The sequence below is a fragment of the Papio anubis genome, chromosome 2 (assembly GCF_008728515.1).
Source record: "Papio anubis isolate 15944 chromosome 2, Panubis1.0, whole genome shotgun sequence".
NCBI classification, from domain to species: domain Eukaryota; kingdom Metazoa; phylum Chordata; class Mammalia; order Primates; family Cercopithecidae; genus Papio; species Papio anubis.
The window spans coordinates 184,252,145-184,274,198 of record NC_044977.1 but is presented as its reverse complement, the minus strand read 5'-3'; the positions used below and the strand labels follow the sequence as shown (position 1 = coordinate 184,274,198).

General features: G+C 43.9%; 1 protein-coding gene across 15 annotated transcripts in view; it reads right to left on the bottom strand.

Moving 5' to 3' along the window:
- The window catches only part of LPP (LIM domain containing preferred translocation partner in lipoma), a 735,767-nt gene that overhangs the window by 688,415 nt on the left and 25,298 nt on the right, over window positions 1–22,054 (bottom strand). For 5 of the 15 annotated variants that reach the window (XM_031662916.1, XM_031662915.1, XM_031662917.1 and 2 more), the window contains exon 1: window positions 3,256–4,364. The exons of 6 other annotated variants lie outside the window; for them this stretch is intronic. In XM_031662916.1, the coding sequence (XP_031518776.1) occupies window positions 3,256–3,330 (75 nt within the window). In that variant the 5' untranslated portion in view covers window positions 3,331–4,364. Of the gene's footprint in view, window positions 1–3,255; window positions 4,368–22,054 lie in introns of those variants that run through there. 4 more of the 15 variants (XM_031662901.1, XM_031662913.1, XM_031662910.1 and 1 more) reach the window with 4 other exon arrangements.

The following is a 22,054-nucleotide window of genomic DNA, read 5'->3' as shown; positions in this document are numbered from 1 at the left end:
ATGAAGCATGGTTGTAGCGTAACTGCTGATCCTTTCCTGAGGATTCCTGGCTTGACCTTTGTTTTCCTGATTTGCCAGTGAATACTCAGCACCATACAGGTGTGCCTGCTGCATACCTGGTGGCTCTACCTCTGGGCAGCTCCAGAGAGATGTCTGTTCCTCCTTTTTGGCCAAAAGGAGCCTCCATTGTGTTTTCCAACAATGGCTCCGGCAAATTTTCCAGTCCCACATGCTCTTCCAGAACTCAGCCACCCCACCAAGACGTAAAGTTGATTGCCTCTCCCCTTGAATTTAAGTGACTTGGGGACTACTCCAACCAATCAAGTATAGTGAGATGACGCGTCTACAGCTTCTTTCCGCACCTGCTAGCGCTCACTTGCTCTCTGTCTTTCTCCCTCTCTCCCTTCCTCTCAAGGCTTGCCTTTTGGAAGCAGCCACCAGGCTGTGAGGAAGTCCAGGCCACACGGAAAGACCACATGTAGATATCCTGACCAAGAGCCCTGGTTAACATCTCAGATGTCATGTGAGTGAGTGAGCAACTATATACCTCTGGCACCCAGCCTTCGAGTCTTCCAGCTGAGGTCCCAGGCACTGTGGAGCACTGAGGTGTCATTCCCCCTTTGCTGTGTCCAAGTTCCTGATCCAGGTAACCCATGAGCATACTCAATGATTGTTATATACCACTGAGTTTAGGGGTAATTTGCTACACAGTAATAAACGATTGGAACAAAGCCCAGCCCTTTCTTTTACCTTCACCTGGTACCTGCTCTGACCATGCAGATGTGCCTTTCTCATCTGGTGACCCACGTTTTTCATGGACACCAGTTTCTCTAGCGTTGTCAGGTGTGGGCAGAAGGACAGGGGTGAGTTCTGCAACCATAATAGCTCTGAGACACTGCATAGTTCGTGGGGAAAGCAAATGAATCAACGTAAACATGAGACCAAACAACCCCAGTCAGCTCTGTCTACCAAGTAAATGTGAGGAGGTGATGCTACTTCTCTATTACCTCATCTGTAAGATGGGCTTGCTAATGCCTGACTATTGAAGAAGTTATGAGGATGAGATGAGAGGATGTGTGAGGAGCACTCCACCCAGTGCCTACAACATCAGATACCAAAGTCTATCCACCGTACCCTTCGGCTGACCCAGGGCTTCCATCTGCAAATGTGATTCAAGTCTACAGAACAGCACAGCAGCTATATTGCTCTCTTACCCAGCATCAAGCCCAGGCCCTTATACATAGCAGGTAGTTAGAAAACATTAAGCCTGTGCTATACACCAAGCAAAGCTTCTATCATTTCAAAACAATAAGGTATAGTGTTTAGGAGTGTGGTCCCTGGAGCCACTGGCCTGAGTTCAGCTCTGTCACTGGCTGGTGGCCTGGGGCAACTTATCTAAGCTCCTTGTGCATTTGTTTCCCTATTTATAAACAGGGATAACAATAACACCATCCTCATAGGTTTCTTTAGAGGATTAAGTGAAACAATATGAATAAAGCAGCTAGAACAGTGACTGGCACATAGCAATCGCCTGCTGCGTGTCACCAAGTGTATAAACCTAGAAGCAATCTTAGGACACAGGTATACAAATGAGGTTTTACAAATGAGGAAACTGAGACTCAAATTATGTAACTTGTGCAAGGTCAAAGGTAGGGGCGAGATCCAAATCTAACTCCGTGGCCTTCCACCCAAATCCAAAGCTCTTTGCACCTCAGCATCCTGCTTTTCGATATGCACGCCTAATGGAAAAATGTATTTAACTAGAAGGGGGAAAAAACAGCCCAGACATAATGGGGTTGCACCTTAGGAGCTTTCTGGGTATCACAGGATGATAAGGCCAATGTCATAAGCCCTGCCCTTCAGCACAGTCAGCTCCTGTGGGTAAAATTAGCTCAGCTCTGCTCCAGTGCTGCCTGGAGCCCCAAAGCAAAACTCACCCCAGGCACAGCATGACCTCACCTGACCCTCACTCTTAAGTAGGGTCCCTCATGCACCTCATTAGGGCCTGAGATGACTCATTGTGCTCTTTCCTGTCTCTGGTGCTGAGGTCACCTCTATGCTATACAGAAAGGCGGCTGTGAAGGAGAAGTAAAGATGAAAACGCAGGCAACCATTCTGCACTCGCTTCCTCCAAGGCAGCTCACAAGCAAGGAGCGGAGTGCCTGCCTGCCATGCCAGCTGTGTACCGGGGAAATAAAGCTCTGCTGAGTTATATAACCCAGCTCAGGAGCAAATGACAGACACTAGCCCAAATGGCCTCCTGAGATTACCATCCTTATTCTACTCTGGTGGTGATGGTATCGAGCAGGGAATAGGCCTATTCAATATCCTTCAGTCCTGCAGAACACGGCACAATAACCATGACCGTAGGGGTCTCCTCTGTACTGTTCCACCCAATACCACCAGAATGGAAAGCCAGTCTTAAATGTCGCCATTCCTTGGACCCTCTATGCTCCCATCCCTGCCTGGCTAGAATTTTTACCTCAACTCCCACAATTGTGTGAATCTACACAATTTATTATTCGGCATTTATTTGCTCAACAAATATCACCTGCACACCTATTTTTGACTTGAAGATACAGAAATGAAAAGAATTACCCTTGCCCTCAAGGAAATGCAGCCCAGTTCAACAAATGGCCTAAAATGGAGGAAGCAGAGACAATAGTGGTCAGAGGCGTATTCCAAGCAGAGTTGGTATCAGAGCAAAATCTTGAAAGGACTGATAGAGTGGGCAGTGGTGTTTCAGACAAGGGAACACCATGTCACGCGAGCTACAGAAAATCCTGGGTATATTCCTAGAGCACAAGATCATCTCAGAGATTAGTGAGAAGAGGACGGAAAGAGACAGGGGTCAAATCACTGCCTGCCTCTTTCCATTCCTGTCCCTTAGTTCATGCAAAGGATTCTGAATTTACCCTGAATGAGGAAAGCATTGAAGGATTTTAAAAACAGGGACGAAGCATGAACAGATTTGCATTTTTGGAATATCACTCAGGAAGAAAAGAGAGAATAGGATGGATGAGGGTAAGAATAGAAAAAGAAGGCCAGCTGAGACTGCTGAAGCACTTCAGGAGAGAGATGCTGAGGGCCTAAATGGAGGACAGGCTCCAAAGGTAGAGGGAGGAGGGAGGTGGGCAGGACGTGTTACCGTGGTTGACTCAGTAAGACTGAGGACAGTCAGAGGCAAGAGTGAGGGACACAGAGGAGGCCATCCGGAATGAGTCCCAGTTTCCAGGATTGGACAATGTCACTCACCAAGTTAACAATGCCAGAAGACGCAGTGAGTCCCACGCAACTTTGGGATTTCCAACTGGAGTGTCCAAAAGGCATGTAGGAGTGTGGACCTGAAGTTCAGGAGTTCCAAACTGGAGATAAACACCTAGCAGTCATGAGACAAAGCTCTGCAATGCCTATATTTATGGGATGCAAGAGAGAGCAAGAGTCAGTAAAGAAATCCCGAGGAAAGGCCAGGGAGGTAAAAGAATAACAAAACATTCAGAGACAGTGGGAGTGATCAACAGAAACAGCACCACCAAAGCCAAGTAAGAGCACTGCTAAAAAGGAACACATCTGAGCCCCCTAGACCCGCACAAGAACAACTTCCATCAGACCAAAATGGGTTAAGAAGCCAAAAGAAGGTGAGGCAGTAGACACAAATATAAAGGCAGAGGAGTAAAGAAGCGAGATGCCATGCTTTCAGAAAAGCATGTCCGTATAAATCTTACTTCCTCTACCAGACACAAGCTAGAATAGTGCCGTCCAAAAGCAATAGGATGCAAGCCACATATGAAATTGTTAATTTCCTGCAGCCACATTTTCAAAAAGCAAGAAATCATAGGAGAAATTCATTTTAATTTAACCCAATATATCCAAAATATTATCACTCCAAGAAGTAATGAACATCATATAATTTATCAGTAAGACATTTTATATTACTTTTTATACTAAGCCTTTGAAATCTGGTATGTCATACTTAATGGCACATCTCAGTTCAAACTAGCCACATTTTAAATGCTAAACTGCCATATGTCATTCTAATTTAACTTTGATGAATCAGGGCTCAACATGGTAGCTGGCATGCTGTGTATTTTTTTCTAATAATATGACAAAATGAATGGAAGGATGGATAGATACTTGCCACTTCATTGAGAAATTCAGTAAACTCTCTATAGCTGTGTTCTCTTTATCAACTACATAGTACTTTAAGTTTCTAGGCTTGGGTTATATTATGAGTAGAGCCTTGGTATAACTTAATATTAATGGCTTAAGTTTCATTCCTTCTAAATTTCCTCTGTTGCTTCAAAAATTACAAATCTTGTCAGCCTCTTTCTTTTTTCTTTTTTTTTTTTTTTTTTTTTTTTTTTTTTTTTAAAGACAGAGTCTCGCTCTTGTCGCCCAGGCTGGAGCGCAATGGCACGATCTCGGCTTATTGCAACCTCCACCTCCCAGGTTCAAGCAATTCTCCTGCCTCAGTCTCCTGAGTAGCTGGGAGTATAGCCACAAGCCACCATGCCCAGCTAATTTTTGTATTTTTAGTAGAGATGGGGTTTCACCATGTTGGCCAGGCTGGTCTTGAACTCCTGACCTCAGGTGATCCACCTGCCTTGGCCTCTCAAACTGCTGGGATTACAGGCATGAGCCACCACATCCGGCCCAGCCTCTAACTTTCTTAGGTCAAAACAACTCTGAAACACTCGTCAGAAGACTACCACTCACACAGATCTCAAGCAAGCCACTTTACTCCTCTGAATGAACCTCAGTGTTTTCTACCATAAACGGGTATATAACTCTTAACTCTGCAAGTCTCATAGGCTCATTGTAAAACTCACATGAAACGGTGAAAACACTAACAAACTACACAAAAGTAAGGCAGAATCCACAGGTACCTCTCTATTATAAATGTATGTTATATGAACTTATAAATGTCAATCATGTCTACATGCATACATACATACATACATAAAACTCCACTTGGCTATCTTAATGTCAATATTTTGACTTCCAACATCATTATACTTCCCTTCTTCCCTCAAGAACTACAGAAGTTGTAGTCAACCTGATTTTCCTAGGAAAAAGAAACTATCTTTTCCCTGAGTCATCACACTGAGGTTTGTAGAACTGGATAAAGCTTGCCTACAAAGTAGAGATGTAAACAGATTGGGCAGGATGGAGTGAGCCTGGTAGATGGTATGGTAGAGGCTCTGTCCTGTATGGGACTGACACCACTCACAGCCTAATAATGAAAAAATTTCTCCAGCCCAAACAACTTCTAAGAGCTGAGTGGTAATAACTACTTGGTTCCATTCTGCTTTCTGGTGATACACAGAAATATCTGGGAAATTAGAAAAGGTGTAAAGCTGAAATGAGGACTTCTTATCAGCACAATTACTAAGTAGAGAGGAAAAAATTGAGATGATCAATTGGATTCTTTTACTGTCTAAATTCACCATCAATATACTTCATAAAATATCTTCCTTCAATAGCCCATGGCTAACTGACCAGGAATCAGGGCCACTCACCAACAGAGAAGAGGGAGCTCCTCTGACCATTCAGCACCCTAATTTTATCAGGGAAGAAACCATGAGAACCAGAGGAGTACCTAAAGGACCAAAGGTGGTGAGTGGGGACTCACCCATGTAACATAACACATCAGTGGCAGAGCTGAGCCTTAAACATTGTTCATCAGAATCCAAATCTTTTGCTGGTTCCGTTTATGTGACCCTCAATTTTTTAAGTCAAATTAAAAACTACCCACTGACTAATCCAGCCAGATAAAACTATTGACGCATAGGTTGCACAGTGTAACTCCAGGAAAAATTTAAAAATAGATAAACTCAGCTGCAAATGACGTGTAACCCAAACTCTATCCTATTAGCAGAAAAAAAAAAAGAAAGAACATTCCACTTGCTATTTCTCAACCACACATTTTCCATAGCCAGCGAAGTTCTTACGGCAAAGCAGTCATCAAAACTAGTGTCCAGCAGACCACACATGTGAACGTGTCACCCTTCAGTGCCTGACCACATACAACAGAGCTCAGACTTGTGCCAATATCATGTCTTGTAAGGAGCAGTGGAAAGCAGGGCTAGTTTATAAAATTTTGTTGTTGTCATCACTTAACGAACACTTACATGGCACTTGTTGTATGCCAGGCAATTTTTTACATACCCTAGAAATATTAACTCATTTAACCTTTCCAAAAACCTTGTACGGTAGCTACAATTATCATCATTCCCATTTTACAGATAAGGAAACTGAGACACAGACGTAGATCTAGACAGCAGCAGAGCTGGGAACTGAATCTAGGCAATCTAGCTCATGGTCCATGTTCTTCATCACCATGCTATGTTGCCTCTCAGTGGATTTTGTTTTCCTTGTTGTAATGGTTGAGGGAGGAGAGGTACCAGAACGCCAACTTTTTCATGTACAGTAATAAACATGAAAGACATACAAACTGACACGCTATCTTCAGCGTAATCAGCACACTCTCTCTCTAAAGTCAAGTTATAGGACAGGCCAAATCTCAACCAGGAACATGTTATTGATTTACTCTAAGAAAGCCCTGTCACAACACCATAAATACGAAGTGTCCATGTGGTCAGCCTATTCTTTCTATCACCATCAGGAGGCTGTTTCGCAGGAGTAAGAGTCAAGTCAAAGTCTCAGGGGCAGCAAAGAAGACCAACAGAAACATCATCTCCCCAAGAATGGTCTAGCTGAAGGTGCTGGAAAGCAGGAGGTCTGAGGCCCCGTCTTCCCGGAGCACTGCCAATGCCTGGAGCAAGAACTCTTGTCCTTGTTCTGCAGAAGAGGATACGGACACCTCCAGTTTTTGTCACCAGTTACATTTCTAGGCAAGAAAAGGGCCCAGTTTCTCATGGATGTCACTCACTGCGAATTCCCAGGAGAGAGAGGCCACATAGTGGAAAAGTGGAACGTTCAGACTTTGCAGTCAGACGAGACTGAGCTCAAACCCTGTTCCTGCCATTGTGTGACTTTGTGCAAGTCACTTCAATATGCCGAGTTCTTGATTTCCTAACCTGTAAAATGAGTGAAGAATGAACATTCCTACCTCATGGAGTTACTGGCAGATTAGAAACAATGTTTGCAAGCTGCCTAACAGCTGGCACGTGATAGCTATTATTTAAAATAAAAGTAAAAATGATCTCATCTTGATGTTTCCCCTACCCTGTGGGAGAGATTAAATGGATGCACTGCTCTTTCTCCTTTCTTCCCTGCTGTTAATGGGACAACTGAGCTCACAATTACCTGAGCACGAAATCCCTTGGACCTGAACCCTTCAACTGTCCAGTCAAGTCCTGTGCTGTTTCACACACTGGTGTTCTTGCCCATGATCTCTCTTCTTCCTAGAAAGTTCTTTACCAAACTCCTATTCATCTTACAAAACCCAACTCAAGCATCACCAACCCCATGAAGCCTTTCCAATCACTGCCTCCTCTGTGCCTTGTGGGCACATCAAGTACTATATTGAAGACGCTATAAGATAGTTGTATATAACCACATGAGAAACTGACATTCACCAGTACACAGAGATATAGCAACACAGGTCGCTAAAATACTTAAACATTTCCTCACTCATTGCTAAACAGTTTATGTTTTGAGGCTCCCCGTTGTCCTAACACCATCCCAATTTTCCCAGTCTCCCACTTAGGAACCCTTGAACCTCTCCAAGGTCCAGCAACTAAAGTTCCCCTCTGGCAGACCTAGAGTTCTTTCAATCCAGTGTTATACATATTTAAATATCATCTCTCTGTCTGCATGGATAACTTGCCTACTAAACTCAACATTGATTTATATGCTTTTGGGAACAGAACAGATATTAACTACTGGAAAAGATGCTCCTTGAGGTCCAGAAGCACATGACTCCCCAGCATCCAGAACACTCGGCTACAGTGAGCCCGTAGCAACTGCTGAATGGATCCAGTGTCTCCTACGCCTCTCCTCCTCAGCCACCAGCTGGCTCACAGTGGACCTTCAGTGAGTGAGCGCTCACTGGCTGACCTGACTGCCGTGCTGAATCAAACTGTGGGCTCAGACTGAACTTGATTCCAGTTTCCGCAGTCAGATAAGCCATCTCCCTGACCCCCGGCTGCTGCCCCTCCATTCCATCCTACCCCCTTCCAGTGGCATAACCGAAAGGCCAGCTCTCAGCTCCACACCTTTTATGGTCCTCTGATGGCCACAAATGAAATCCAAACTCTCCTGAGGATGGCAAAGGGGGTCTTCATTCTAAGAATAAGGAAACAACCAAAGAAATAGTTGTTTCCTCCAAGCACACAAAGCATAGCAAATAAATATAAGAAGATATCCTTTAAAAATTAACCCAACTGTTAAAAACAGCTCCTTGTGTTTTTAAAACCAACTGGGTTTTTTGTTTATGTTTTTGATTTGAGACGAAGTCTCGCTCTGTCACCCAGGCTAGAGTGCAGTGGCGCAATCTCAGCTCACTGCAACTTTGGCCTCCCGGGTTCAACTGATTCTCACATCTCTGCCTCTCAAGTGGCTGGGATTCCAGGCATGCAATACCATGCCCAGTTAATTTTTGTATTTGCAGTAGAGATGAGGTTTCACCATGTTGGCCAGGCTGGTCTCGAACTGTTGACCTCAGGTGATCCACTTGCCTCGGCCTCCCAGAGTACTGGGATTACAGGCGTGAGCCACCACGCCTGGCCCCAACTGGGGTTTTAAAAATGGTTGCACATCAAACTTATTCACTTCATCTTCTTTCATTGTCTAGTGAAATAGGAAGAACAGGGATTATTTTCCTTCATTTTAACAATGACGGGGAGGTGACTTGCTTAACTTACACAGTTGGTTCACATTATACCCGGGGCTAAATTCTAACCTCGAGAATCTTAATCTAGAGCTGTTGGTTTCCCCAGATCAGGTCATCTCAGTGCACAATCTTATGGACTAGGATGTAAAAACACAACGTGCAACTCTGTCACTCCTGTCTTCTACTGCTGTCATATTCTGCTGCTTAGCGCTTGTCAACCTCTGAAATATGCACCTGTTTACTTTGTTGTCTGTCTTGCCTCCTCGAATGCAAGCACTTATGAGAACATGGACTTTGCCTGCCTCCTTCATCACTATATCCCCAGCGCCTAGAACAGAGCATGGCACAGTTAGACATGAAAAGAAGAGGCAACGTGGAGTCAGACCCCACATTGACTCCTTCTCCCTCATTTACCAGCAGCCTAGCCATGGACAAGTAACTAAACATCTCCAAGCCTCGATCTCCTCATAATTAAAATCCAAAGAATGGGCCAGGCATGATGGCTCACACCTGTAATCCCAGCACTTTGGGAGGCTGAGGCGGGCAGATTACATGAGGTCAGGAGTTCAAGACCAGTCTGGTCAACACAGTGAAACTCCATCTCTACTAAAAAATACAAAAATTAGCCAGGCATGGTGGCACACACCTATGATCCCAGCTACTTGGGATGCTGAGGCAGGGAGAATTGCTTGAACCCTGGAGGCAGAGGTTACAGTGAGCTGAGATCACACCACTGCACTCCAGCCTGGGTGACAGAGACAGACTTCATCTCCAAAAGAAAAAAAAATCCAAAGAATGACACCTACCACCTACATTACAGTGTGTGTGGGAGGAGTAAAAAAAATATTGGCCATTTCTCCACACAAGTTATGCACCCAATATGTGCCTGCTCCTCTCCTTTCTTTCAGTCTTTCATTCCCTGCCCCCTAGTATCGCCTTCTCTCATCAATCACCCCTCTTTGCTTGCAGCATCTACAGCCAAAAATAAACCCTTTCCCACCTCTGAGTGTCAGCATCCCCCTCTTTCCCAGACCCTTTCTAAGGCAGGTGTCTACAAAGGGGACCCTGGCAGAGCTCACAGCTGGAACCAACCACATTCTCATGTCTGCCAAGTTCTGACCTACTTCCCAGCCAGACTGAAGCAGGTGATGCTGGTACTGATTCAGCAAGGTCTTTTTTTTCTTCTTCTTCTTTTCAAATCATCTTGGACTTGGGACAGAACCCAGAAGCATAGAGTTATGGAACTCAGAACAGAAGGTTCACAAAGCCCAAGCCAGCAGATACAACCCTATCATTTTATAGATGTGGAATTTGTATTCCAGAGAATGAGATGTCTCAGGCAAAAATAAATCAGAACCTCAAATTCATCAAATATCAGAAACCACAGCGTGGCCCCAGTTATATCCTAAGAAAGGGTCCTGGCCTGCCTATCATTCTCCCTCATCTCAGAAACTGTTCCTTATGGGCCTGGTGTAGTGGCTCATGCCTGTAATCCCAGCGCTTTGGGAGGCCAAGGTAGGAGGCTCACTTGAGCCCAGGAGTTTGAGACCAGCCTGGGAAACATGGTGAAACCCTGTCACTATTAAAAAATACAAGAATTAGCTGGGCGTGGTGGCACATGCTTGTAATCTCAGCTACTCAGGAGGCTGAGGTGGGAAGATAACCTGAGCCCAAGGTGGTTGAGGCTTCAGTGAGCCTGAACCAAGAGGGACAGAGAGGGACCCTATCTCAAAGAAATAAATAAATAAATAAAATAGCACTGTTGGACCACATCCTCTCCAAGCTGTGAGATTTTGGATGTATGTGTCTCCTCATCACCTCCAAAACATTATCACCCACTAACCAAAATAATTAGACTGTGAGTCATTAAGCTTAGGTCTTTTCCACAGGGCAACTGGTATATATTCTTTTAGTGTATGATCAGTGTTCATCTATGAATTGTTAAGCTTTTCAAAGATAAGGATCCCATTTTTGTGTAATTATGTGATGCAGATTTCATTTGTAACCATAGAGTAAATGTTGCTAGCCTGATGAAGTTTTAGAGTAATACCATGGTGCAGGGCGACAAACGATGTAGCATTTTCAATACATCAACTCTTATGCTTCTCATGACTATGGATTTCTTCCCAGCAGTCCATTCATTCTAACAACCTGCCATTCCTCAGATCCCTTCCTTATACACCGTGTGTAGAAGCAGTTGTAGATCTTGCTGCGTATGCTCAATGGGAATACCTCTTTGAGTTTTAAGAATGAATCTGGTTTTTCCAAAAGTCACCGAGAAACCATTCCAGTGAATAAGGGCAACAATCCAGTTGGAGATGATTATGCTGAATAACACTTGGCCAAATAATTATTATACTAAGATTTTAGGTGATAAGAGCATCATGGGCCTAAGTCATGGAGTGTTGGCTGACCCCTGGGGACGCCTTTAAAGAGGGTGCTACTCAGTGAATTACTAGGCATTACCAACTTTGCAGTAAGTCTCAATATATGATATCTTTCAAAAGCTGCCAAGAAAACTAAGTGTGCTGATTCAGAGGTGGTACTCCTCTCCCAATTCCTACTGCTCCTTTCCAAAAGAAACAAAAAAGGTTCTTAAGTAAGAAAAGCCAAGTGATCCGCACTAAAACCTAGCACAATTGTAGTCACCGGCGTATGTCCTCGAAAATGATGACACAGACTTTCCAGTTTTCTTCCCCTACAAAGAATTCATATAAAATAATTTAATGAAAACGCTTTATGCATAAAAATGTTCAAAAGAGTATTATTTATAAGAGCAAATAACTGGCAATAACCCCTATTCAACAATACGTAAATGGCTAAATTTTAAAAATAGTGCATCCACTCGGTGGAATAGGAGAGTGGCTATTAAATATACAGGAATTAAAAAATAAACTAGAGTGTCTATGAATATTTAGTAGAGGAAGAAAAAAGAAAGAGCAAACAAAATTGCCTAGTATTAAAAAATTGGTGAATAATATTTTAATAACATATCTGCTGCTGAATATTAATAATGATGACTAACACACAATGACATTACTCAGGAGCTCCAGAAGAATGCCTCCATGAAAGCCTGGAAATAAATCTGAAACCATAACAAAAACACAGGGGTTCAAATAAAAGGAAGCAATTAGAAACCTTGTGGGAGGGAAGGGTGGGGGAAGTGCACAAGAAATTATAGCCCAAATATGGAGAAACCAGTCCAAAATAAGAGAAAAAGTTGCTGGAACTTGAAGAAGACACACAGAACAGACTCCAAGCAGACAAGAGAACAATAAGACAGACAGAAAAGATATCAGAGGTATGTAGAAAATGCTAATTTTTTCTCTCAACAAAAACAAAATACAGCCTAAAATTCTAAGAAATAAGAATAAATTATAATAAGAAGTTTATTTATTATCTATTTACTATGGAAATAAAATAAAATGTAGAATGACTACAAAAAAATTAGAATCATCTATTAGATTTTGATGCTAAGGGAAAGTTCAGTCTCCTACAAGTGGCTTAAAGGTAATGACCTCAGAACCCCAGAAAAGGAAATGAAACCACAGCACAGGACTTAGCCCTGTATTAAGCAATATTTACCTAGAAATCATAATGTAAATATTATTTATTTTTTCAGCTTTTGCAATCAAACCACAGAGCACAGATGACTTAGGTATATGTATAAAACTATTAATATATACATGTGCCTATATGCATGTATCCATCATAAACCCTCGAGATGCAAAAGGTAACCTAAAACATTATTGACAAGTTGAAGGGCAAATGTGGAGAGGAAAAGTAGAGGGAAATTCTAATATCTTCGTCTTACAAAATAGTGAGTGAAGCGAAACTGTCAAAAGTTGATATAGCAAAAGACTGAGATTTATGCATATTCTGTAAACATAAAGGAAAAGACAAAGAATAAAACTAGAAATGTAACTGTAAAAACTTGGGAATAGAACTAGGAGGGACCAATTGGATATAAATAAATAGTCCTTGCCTATCATAAAATAAAGTTTAATAGGCATATCTACAACTAGTAACTCAAGCATGAGAGACAGAAGCATATTATTTAGAAATATGATAGTAACCACCAAAAACATCAAAAACAAAAAATGGTTCCAAGTGGTTGCCTATGGGTAATGGAACTGGTCTGGGAAGAGACAGGACAGGAAATTATTGTTTTATTATAAACATTTCCATATTATTTTGTTTTTACTGTAAGGATGTATTATAGCATCTTTTAAATTAAAAAAAGAAAAACTTAGAAAAAAATTATTTCAAGCTAGAAAGGATTCACTGCCAACAGCAGGACCAAGAGGTCACAAAAGTCAAATGTGAAGGGGCTTTCTTGGGAAAACCATGACAAGATGTCGCTCTTTTGAAGATCATTACATGCATAACAAGGTCATCTTTTTAAGCCACCTAGCCCTCTTTGAAGAACTTATCTTTCCCCTTCTCTACCCAAGCTCTTTAACTCTCTCCTAGCATCCTCCTATAAAATTTTCAACACTCTGTGCCCTTCAAGTCTCTTTGCTGGTTTCAAAATAAGAAGCAGTCCCTTATGAAAACTTGAAAATGTAAAGAATCCCTGAGGAAACCCCCAAATCAACAGACATCTCAAGCTGTGCAGCACTGTGGCCCAGAAGCACACCAAGGCCTGGGGGTTGGAGCTATATTTAGCAGCTCAGGGCAGACAACAAGGACTCCTGTTCCCTGGAAAGGAGGTAATTAAAGAAGGCAGATTTAGGCCTGAGGTGGTAAGTCTCAAGGAACTATGGCTCCGGGCAAGCCCAACCTGTACCCTGAATGAGGAAATAGGAAGCCACAGGCCTGACACTCCTTTCATACACCAGCTTTTCCTCTCTCAGGTTTCTAAAGCCAGGGAAATGCCAGTTGTCAGCCTGACCACTTCTTTTTCTCAGTCATTTAAGACTCATTTGTGGGCACCCGCTATGTGCCAGGCTTCATGCTGAGTGCTGCAGAGAGGAGAGACATGAACCAGAACCTTGACCTCAGGGAGCTGACAGGTGAGAAGGGTGTAAACAGAACACATAGCATTAGGTCAACAATTACCACACCATGAGAGAAGGACAGAAGGGAAGCCACTGACCATTGGGATTCCTAGGGAGAGTGTCCAAGGTACCGTGCAGAGGCTTGACCCAAACAAATGGAAATGATTCAAACATGTGAAGAACAAGTAGTTTTCTGGAAGGTAGAAATTACACGAGCAAAGGCACAAAGTCAGTCAATTGTGGGGTATACAGGGGAAAAGAGAGTCATCCACTCTATAAACTGTGGGGTATATAGGGGGAAAAGAGAGTTATCTACTCTATAAACTGTGGGGCATATAGGGGGAAAAGAGAGTTATCCACTCTGGATAAAACAAGGGCGGGTGAAGAAGATTAATGTCCATGACTCGCATTTACTGGACTCGATGGATATTCTCTCCTTCCCTGCAACCTGTGCCCAACAGGGTAAGAATACTCCCCCCACCCCAGATTTCACAGATGAAGAGTCTGCAACTCAGGGAGGAGAAACAACATTCTCAAGGTCACAGAGCTGTAAATCAACAGAGGACAATTTCAAAACCAGGCCTCTGTGGCTCTAAGACTCAAGTCCTTTCCTCCTCTGCCATCAAAAGAAGTATAAAAAGAAGGCATCTCTGCAAAACCGAGCTAGAAGATATGCCAGTGACCAGGTGCAAACATGTATCACAGTTCACAGCAGCACTCCCGTGGACTTCATTTTTAGGGATTTCCAAAATTTCACACTGTACCTGTGACTGTGTTTAATAGCTCTCTCTCATTATGCCCAAGACCCTGTCACCATCTCAGCATTTAGAGCCTTTCAAAAGCTAGGTACTGACACTGCATTCCCTTTTACCTACACCAACCGGTCCTCCTTCCTGGTAGGCTCTGCCCAAACTACCTCTCCTTCAGGCTAACTCCCAGTCATTAATAGAGGTTGGCTCAGCTTGGTGCAGTCACAGTGGCCTCAATGCAAATGCTTATTGAATTACAGAATGTACCCCTACTCTTTCTCTACCACCCTGAAAAAAGAAAAAAAAAAATGTTTACCGGAGCCCTATTGACTTTAAAAAGAAGCCCAGGAGGCTCACCCTTCAATTCCTTATTATTCAAGGCTCACATTAGGGTCCGACCTGCTTTTCCCAACACACAGCTCAGTATGGTGACCGGATGCCACCCTCCTACAACCTAAAGGAATGCCATATATATAGCCTTCAAAGCCCAGTTCAAATCCAATATTTAAAAAACAAATTTCCTGGCTCTTTGAAAGCATCCCCCTTATAAGCTCCCCGGGCGCACACTTGTCTCTTTCCCCACACTCCTGGCACTGGATAGTTCATCTTTCAGTGAGAGCACACTCTCCCTTCCCTCCTGGATGGGGAGCTCCTTGTGGGAAAGTTCTCACGTCTGGAGCCCATCCAGAGCCACACAGTGCAGGGCACATGGCAGGCACTGAGAAACCACAGCAGCAGGACTCTCCATGCTGGAAATAGGCCGTGCAAAATCAAATCCTTCAGAGCCTCACCAATGCCCTATCCACAGATTTTTACCCCAAGTACATTTTACTGCTCTATGACAGAATCTTCCACACAAATTCACATCTTGGAAGCCCCGATGAATTAGAATCCCAGAGGCATTGCGATGGCCAGTCAAATCTTCCATTTGATAGTCTGCAACCAAGAGGTACCATGGTCCCTGCCTGAACACCTCCAGCAACTGGAAGTCTTATACCAATTGATACAGTCCACTTCATTTTTGATACGTGCTACCATGGGTCCTTACACACTAGTTCAGTCTGTCTCTATAGGCTGTGTGCTTAAATCCCTAGGAGTAGCAGGTTAGAAGATATAAGCACATAACCAGCTAGGAAAGCAGTGTAGTATGACAATTAAGGTCATGGAGTTTAAAATCAAGCAGAACCGGGTTCACATCCCAGCTTGCCACTTGTGGGAGGCCACAAAACCTCCCCAGCACACCCCCCCGCCACTTCCACCCCCTCCCATGGCTGTTCCAGGATGAAGGGAAATGATGCAGGCAGAATACCTGGCACAGGGGACACTGGGCCGACGGCAGCTATCATGGTCATTAGTTCTATTCCGGTTTCCCCTTCCGATGTGCCACATAATCAGTGCTAATCACACCCTTGGCCTCTACATGAGGTCTGTATGCCCTTCCATAGGATGTCTTTGCAAAGCTTCAGCTGACATCTCATTCTGTTTGCCGCTGCCTGGGCACAACCGGAAGCAAGAAGCTGACTGGGGCTCCCATTGCAACATCTGACACGGAGCGGGCAATGAAAAAATAATCAGAACAAAGCTTCTTTCACTCAAGCCTTTACGAGTGCTGTCCAAGACTCTACAAAGCTAGAGGAAGACATCAGATGTCACAGCAGCTGCCTGGGTCACTCAGAGCAGTAGATAATGATGCTCTTCAATGCCTTGATGTTCTTCAATGCCTCAAGCCTCTTCAACCATAGCCCCAAAGAGGACACAAGGAAGGTGAGCAAAGGCGGAGGGGGACGGAAGGGATACTCCAGGACTTGGTACCTGTTTTCCACACTCCCAGCTGCCCTCTCAGGCTCAGAGATCTGAGGACAAGAGCTCAACCTCTTCACCCAGTTCTACTTCCACCCCAACACTGTAGGTCAGAGGCAGCTCAGGTAATGTGAAGTGTGTCCTCAGGCAGATAGTACAAAATCCAGGTCTGACCTTGCTATTAAATGTATGTGACCTTGGGATGCCCATTGACCTCTTTGAGCCTCACCTTTCTCATCTGTACAGTAGGATACAGGCCTAGACCACTGGTTTTTAATCAGCGATGTGTAATGGAAACACTGAGGGGATTTTCTCTAAGTACTCTTGACCAGGTCTATTTCTCTGAGATTTTTATTCCAGACTGGAGTGAGGGCTGGGCATGTGTGTGTATGTATACTATATGTACATATATTATATGTACATGTCTTATTATATATTATAGGTACTATATATTATATATGTACTATGTATTATATATGTACATATGTTATATGTACATATGTGCTTTTTTTATATATATACACACACACATATATATTTTCAATTCTTTAGCTGGTTAAAAATCACTGACTTAAAGATCCCTATGATGCCTTCAGCAAACACCATCATGTCTCACCCTTGGAAGAATGTGTATAAAGAGCTGGGCACAAGACTTGGCACACAGCAGGTGCTAATTAAATATTTGCTCCCTCCACTATCACAACCACTCCCAGCCAAAAGCAATGGCAGCCACATAGGTCTCACTAGGCAAGATGGCAGCTGGTGCTGTATGTGAAACAAATTGTGTCAGTCAATTAAGGAATACCCATGGTCTAGTCACAGCAAGTTCCGACCAATGAAAAGAATGAGGTAGGGATGACTATAAATAAGTATATGATGAATATAGCAGAGGTGAGCTTTAAAGTAATGCTTCTCAAACTTTCAGCAACACCTAACGACATAGATTCTGGAGTGAGGCTGAGAGTCTCCATTGGTAACACGTGCTAAGTGATATTTATGCTGCTAGCCCAAGGAGCAAACCTGGAGTTGCAATCTAAATGTATGCATTGTGAAGGACAAACTTGCAGCCTAAGGCAATCGTTCCACACAGATTTGCTGAGCATCTATTAAGCACCACTCAGGAAATGTGCTGAGGCTGGAAAGACTCGAGGATTAAGACTTAAGAAAGAGACATCTCAGCAAATACTAGCACTAAAATGTGCCTTAAATTCCATATCAGAGACCTGGCCAAAGTGCTGTGGGCATCCCAGCAGAATGCCAGTAATTATATCTGTGTTGCCTAAAACAGAAAACAGTGAGGACGCTGATGAAGTAGTTAAATTGTGGAAGAGAACAATTACAAAACAGTATGTACATGGTCAGGTGCAGTGGCATGCACCTGTAGCCCCAGCTACTTGGGAGGCTGAGGCAGGAGAATTGATTGAGCCCAGGATTTCCAAGGCTGCAGTGAGCTATGCTCATGCCACTGTGCTCCAGCCTGAGCAACAGAGAGTGACCCTGTCTCTATAAAGTAATCAAGTAATTTTTTAATTAATTAAATAACTTTTTAAAAATTGCTTTCAAAGTATGTACGGAATTGCTCCACTTTTGAGGCTAGAACCAGGTTGGCAAACCGATATTTACACAGCTTACTAGCGAGAAATAATTTTTCTATAGTTAAAAGAATCTTGAAGCAGCAGAAGAAAAAAGAGGAGGAGGAGACAGAGACCATGTATGGCCTGCAAAGCGTAAAATATTTACCACCTAGTCCTTTACAGAAAATGTTTGGCAACCTGTAGGGTAGAAAGATAGATACACAGATAAAATTATGTAGCAAATTTCACACTGACTGTTGCAGATGGCTGCAGGTGGTTTTTATTTTCTTCTTCTTCTTTTTTTTTTTTTTTTGAGATGGAATTTCACTTTGTTGCCCAGGCTGGAGTGCAGTGGTACAATCTTAGCTCACTGCAACCTCCGCCTCCCAGATTCAAGCAATTCTCCTGTCTCAGCCTCCCGAGTAGCTGGGATTACAGGCATGTGCCACCACGTCCAGCTTATTTTTGTATTTTTAGTAGAGATGGGGTTTCACCATATTAGCCAGGCTGGTCTCGAACAGCTGACCTCGTGATCTGCCCACCTCGGCCTCCCAAAGTGCTGGGATTACAGCCATCGCGCCCGGCCTATTTTCTTCTTTATGTTTTTCCATGTTTCTGTGTTTCTCCAGAGACAACATGTTCTCTCTGAAACTAAGGGTGAAAAAGTTATTGTCCTTTGTGCAAGGTATTTCACATTCTAATAATCTACCTTAGAAAATAATCATAGGTGCAGATAAAGAATTTTGTAAGGAGGATGTTCATCACAGCGCTATTTATAATGATGAAAAATTAATATTATGGTATATTCTTAAGATGAAACAGCATACAGCCATTCAAAATTACATGTACAAACAATTCTTAATGCCATGAGAAGCTGCTCATGCTCTATTGTTAGGTGAAGTGGCAAGATATAAAAATGTTTATATAGTAATATTTAGTCAGTAAAATGCATATGCACATAAAATCATGAAAAGCATCGCTAAAGAAAGAATATTAGAAACATAAACAATGTTTATGTCTAAATAGTGATTTATGAGTGATGCTCATTTTCTTTATATGGTTCCATATTTTTGAAATGTGTTATTATGAGTAGGTCCTACGCTTATACCAGAAAAATACCACAGATAGTAAGTTCAGGTTTGTTTTTGCTTTAAGTCTTCTTGAGGGAATATAAGGAGGTTCAAGGAGGAGACAGAACATTCCCCAGATACAAACAAAGGGGAAGGGCCCTCGGGCCATCAGGGCAGCATATGCTAAGACACAGAGGCTGCAAGAGAGTGGGGCCAGGGACACACTCAGAGTAGCAAGCACAGAGCATGACTGGCAGGGGACAGCCAGAGCAAATCCTGGAAACAGAGGCGAGGTCAGATGACAGCAGGGCAAGGTGTGCACGGTGGGGGATTCTACCCACAGGCTACGGGAGGCAGTGAGTGAGAAGGCAAGAGGCCAGCTGGGAAGCCGAAGGACAGATGCCTTCCCAGACACCTTTAACAAAAGCAGAGTCAGGGAGCGCAGAAGCCTGCGCCAGGAAGAGCAGGAAGATATGTAAGTGTCTTACACTCATTGCCATTTACAAAATGGTTCTCCTTAATTTTCTTCAAACAAAGCTATGCATATATTGGTGTCTGGAAATGAAATTAATTAGTAAATCAAATCAATACATTCTTATTGGCCAAGCATCACTCGCGAGCCCTTCTGACTTCATCCTAAAAATGGACCCAACCAACAACCCCCTATGTTGCTTCACAAGTAATTTCTGACCAGTCAGGCACAGCTGCCACACAAAAGACGAGGCCTGAAGGTGCCATGATCTGTCAAATGGACCCAAGACAGGATGAGGCTGAAAGAGGAGGAAGAGGAAGAAAGGCTCACTCGGGGGGAGAGGGGAAGCTGCTGCAAGCTAACTCCTGCTCTCCCTGACTCAGGATGCCCACTGCTCACAACCAGAGGCCACAATTTTGGAGGAGACAAGAGACTGCAGAGAGGCTGTGCTGAAGCTCACTCCATGGCTGGATTCCCGGCAGGATAAGAAATGGAGTTCTAGTAAACTAGAAGGAATGCTGCTGGCAGGAGACAGACCTCTCGAGAGGGCTTTAAATGGAAATACGAGAGCACGAGAGGAACTCTAAGTGCAGAAAATGCACTGGGCAAACAAGTGTGTCACAGATGTGGGCGCCCCAGAAGGGGAGGAGCTCTGGAGTCACAGAGGACCCAAGGGAGAGAGTGTCAGGTGGCCCTCCAAGCCCACGGGTGGCAATGAAATGAACTGGAGAGCTGAAGGCAGGGGCCTAGGAGGAGGCCGCAGAGCTGTGATGAAGGGCTGCTCATCAGAGGCACACGCACGGGTCAGATAAAGAAGCTCCGCTACGAAGACAGGAGGCAATGCAAGGCCACAGTTGAAGATTCCATGCATGCTCTTCACAGTGGCAAATTCAAAAGCCTTGGAGGGCAGCATGCTTCCATGATAACAGGGAATGGGGGCCAGGGTGAATACTAGACTCCATATCAATGCTTTCAAAACCTGCTCTCCTCTCTCCTCCCTGCTCTCTCTCTCCTCCCTGCTCTCCTCTCTCCTCCCTGCTCTCTCTCTCCTCCCTGCTCTCTCTCTCCTCCCTGCTCTCTCTCTCCTCCCTGCTGTCTCTCTCTGGCCTAACATATCTGCATGTCCATAGAGGCACTAATCTGCAGTGACGATGGACTTTCTCGACCACCCTGCTACTAGGAAACTTCTTCCATATATCATAAACAGAGACCAGTATTACAATACTTCACCCACGGCCCCAATCTGGCTTTCATGTCTGTTTCCTGTGTGGATCACAACATCCTAGACAGCCCAAATGAGGCTTTATTCACCTCCAGTCCCCAGTCCCTGGAACAGCAGACAATACATATGGAATCAACAAGTGTCCTTCACTGCCATACACATTGGCTGTGAATATCCTTTTGCAAATGCAGAACATCTGAAAGATTCTCACATTGACTAAACAACAGTGTGACCTGAAGTTAAGAGAACCATAAAGGTAAATGATTGCTAGAAGTTTAATTCCAAACAAGGAAGAGCAATATGGTGCAATGGGCAGAAGACAAACACTGGGAGAATGAGAACGTATTCTCTTGAGTTGTGACGTGAACAAACAGAGATTCCAAGCCCTTGGAAAAGCAAACAGTCAGCAACCAGCATGGTGCTTAGAGTAGTCCCCCGGCAACAGAAAAAACAGATAAATGAAGAAACATGGACAATCACCCTAACTGGGTCTCAGCGTGAGGAGGAGGACTAGGACTTCTGGAGAGAAATGAGGAGAAGCATGAGGAGGGGGCTGGAAAGACACTTCCCTGTGGCCATGTGGTGCCTTCCACTGGGGCCAGACTTCCCAACGTGACTCGCTCTCCCCATCTGTGAAATTGGCCGAATCCCTGAGGTCTCTCCCAGCACTATCAAGTGACAGAGAACCTAGAAACTCCAGGAGCTCCATCACAGCCCTGACTCCCTGTCCAAGTGAGACCGTGGGAGCCTCACTCTTCTCACACCTATAAACTGAGGGTGCTGTAGTGTCACCTTTATCAACACTACCAAGTACACCTTTGCCAAAATCTCTATGGATGAGAAAGAAAAAGAGCATGTATGGAATTGGCCAGGGCTTAGCACCGTCTTGAACATGACACACTTGTGCACATCGTCACATGTTCCCAGCATCCCTGTCCCACCTTAGGCAGCAACTGTCATCCCCCAAGGATGACCTCCCAGAGTGCTCAGGGCAGCTCCATCTCTCCAGCCCTCATTCCTTTCCAGTTCTTTGGTGTTGCCCTGTGATAAAAACACTGCACTTCTCCGGTGTGTTTTAACCATGAATACCTTCCTACAGACAAGTACTTTAATCCTTACTCCAGCCAGAATAGGTAACATCAGCATAATCACCGTCATTACTCCCATCTTACAGATGAGAGAGCTGAGGCTCATGTAAGACCTAATCTTCATCTTCCCAGGGATCCTCCAGCTCCTAGCCAGGCCTCCCCCAGCTCCTACATCAATCATGAAAGACTACAGCAATCACATCCAGCACTGTTCTGATCTAGTCTCTTTGCTGCTAAATAAAGGCAGAAATCAAGGTGGCAGGATCAATCCTGCATTCAAAT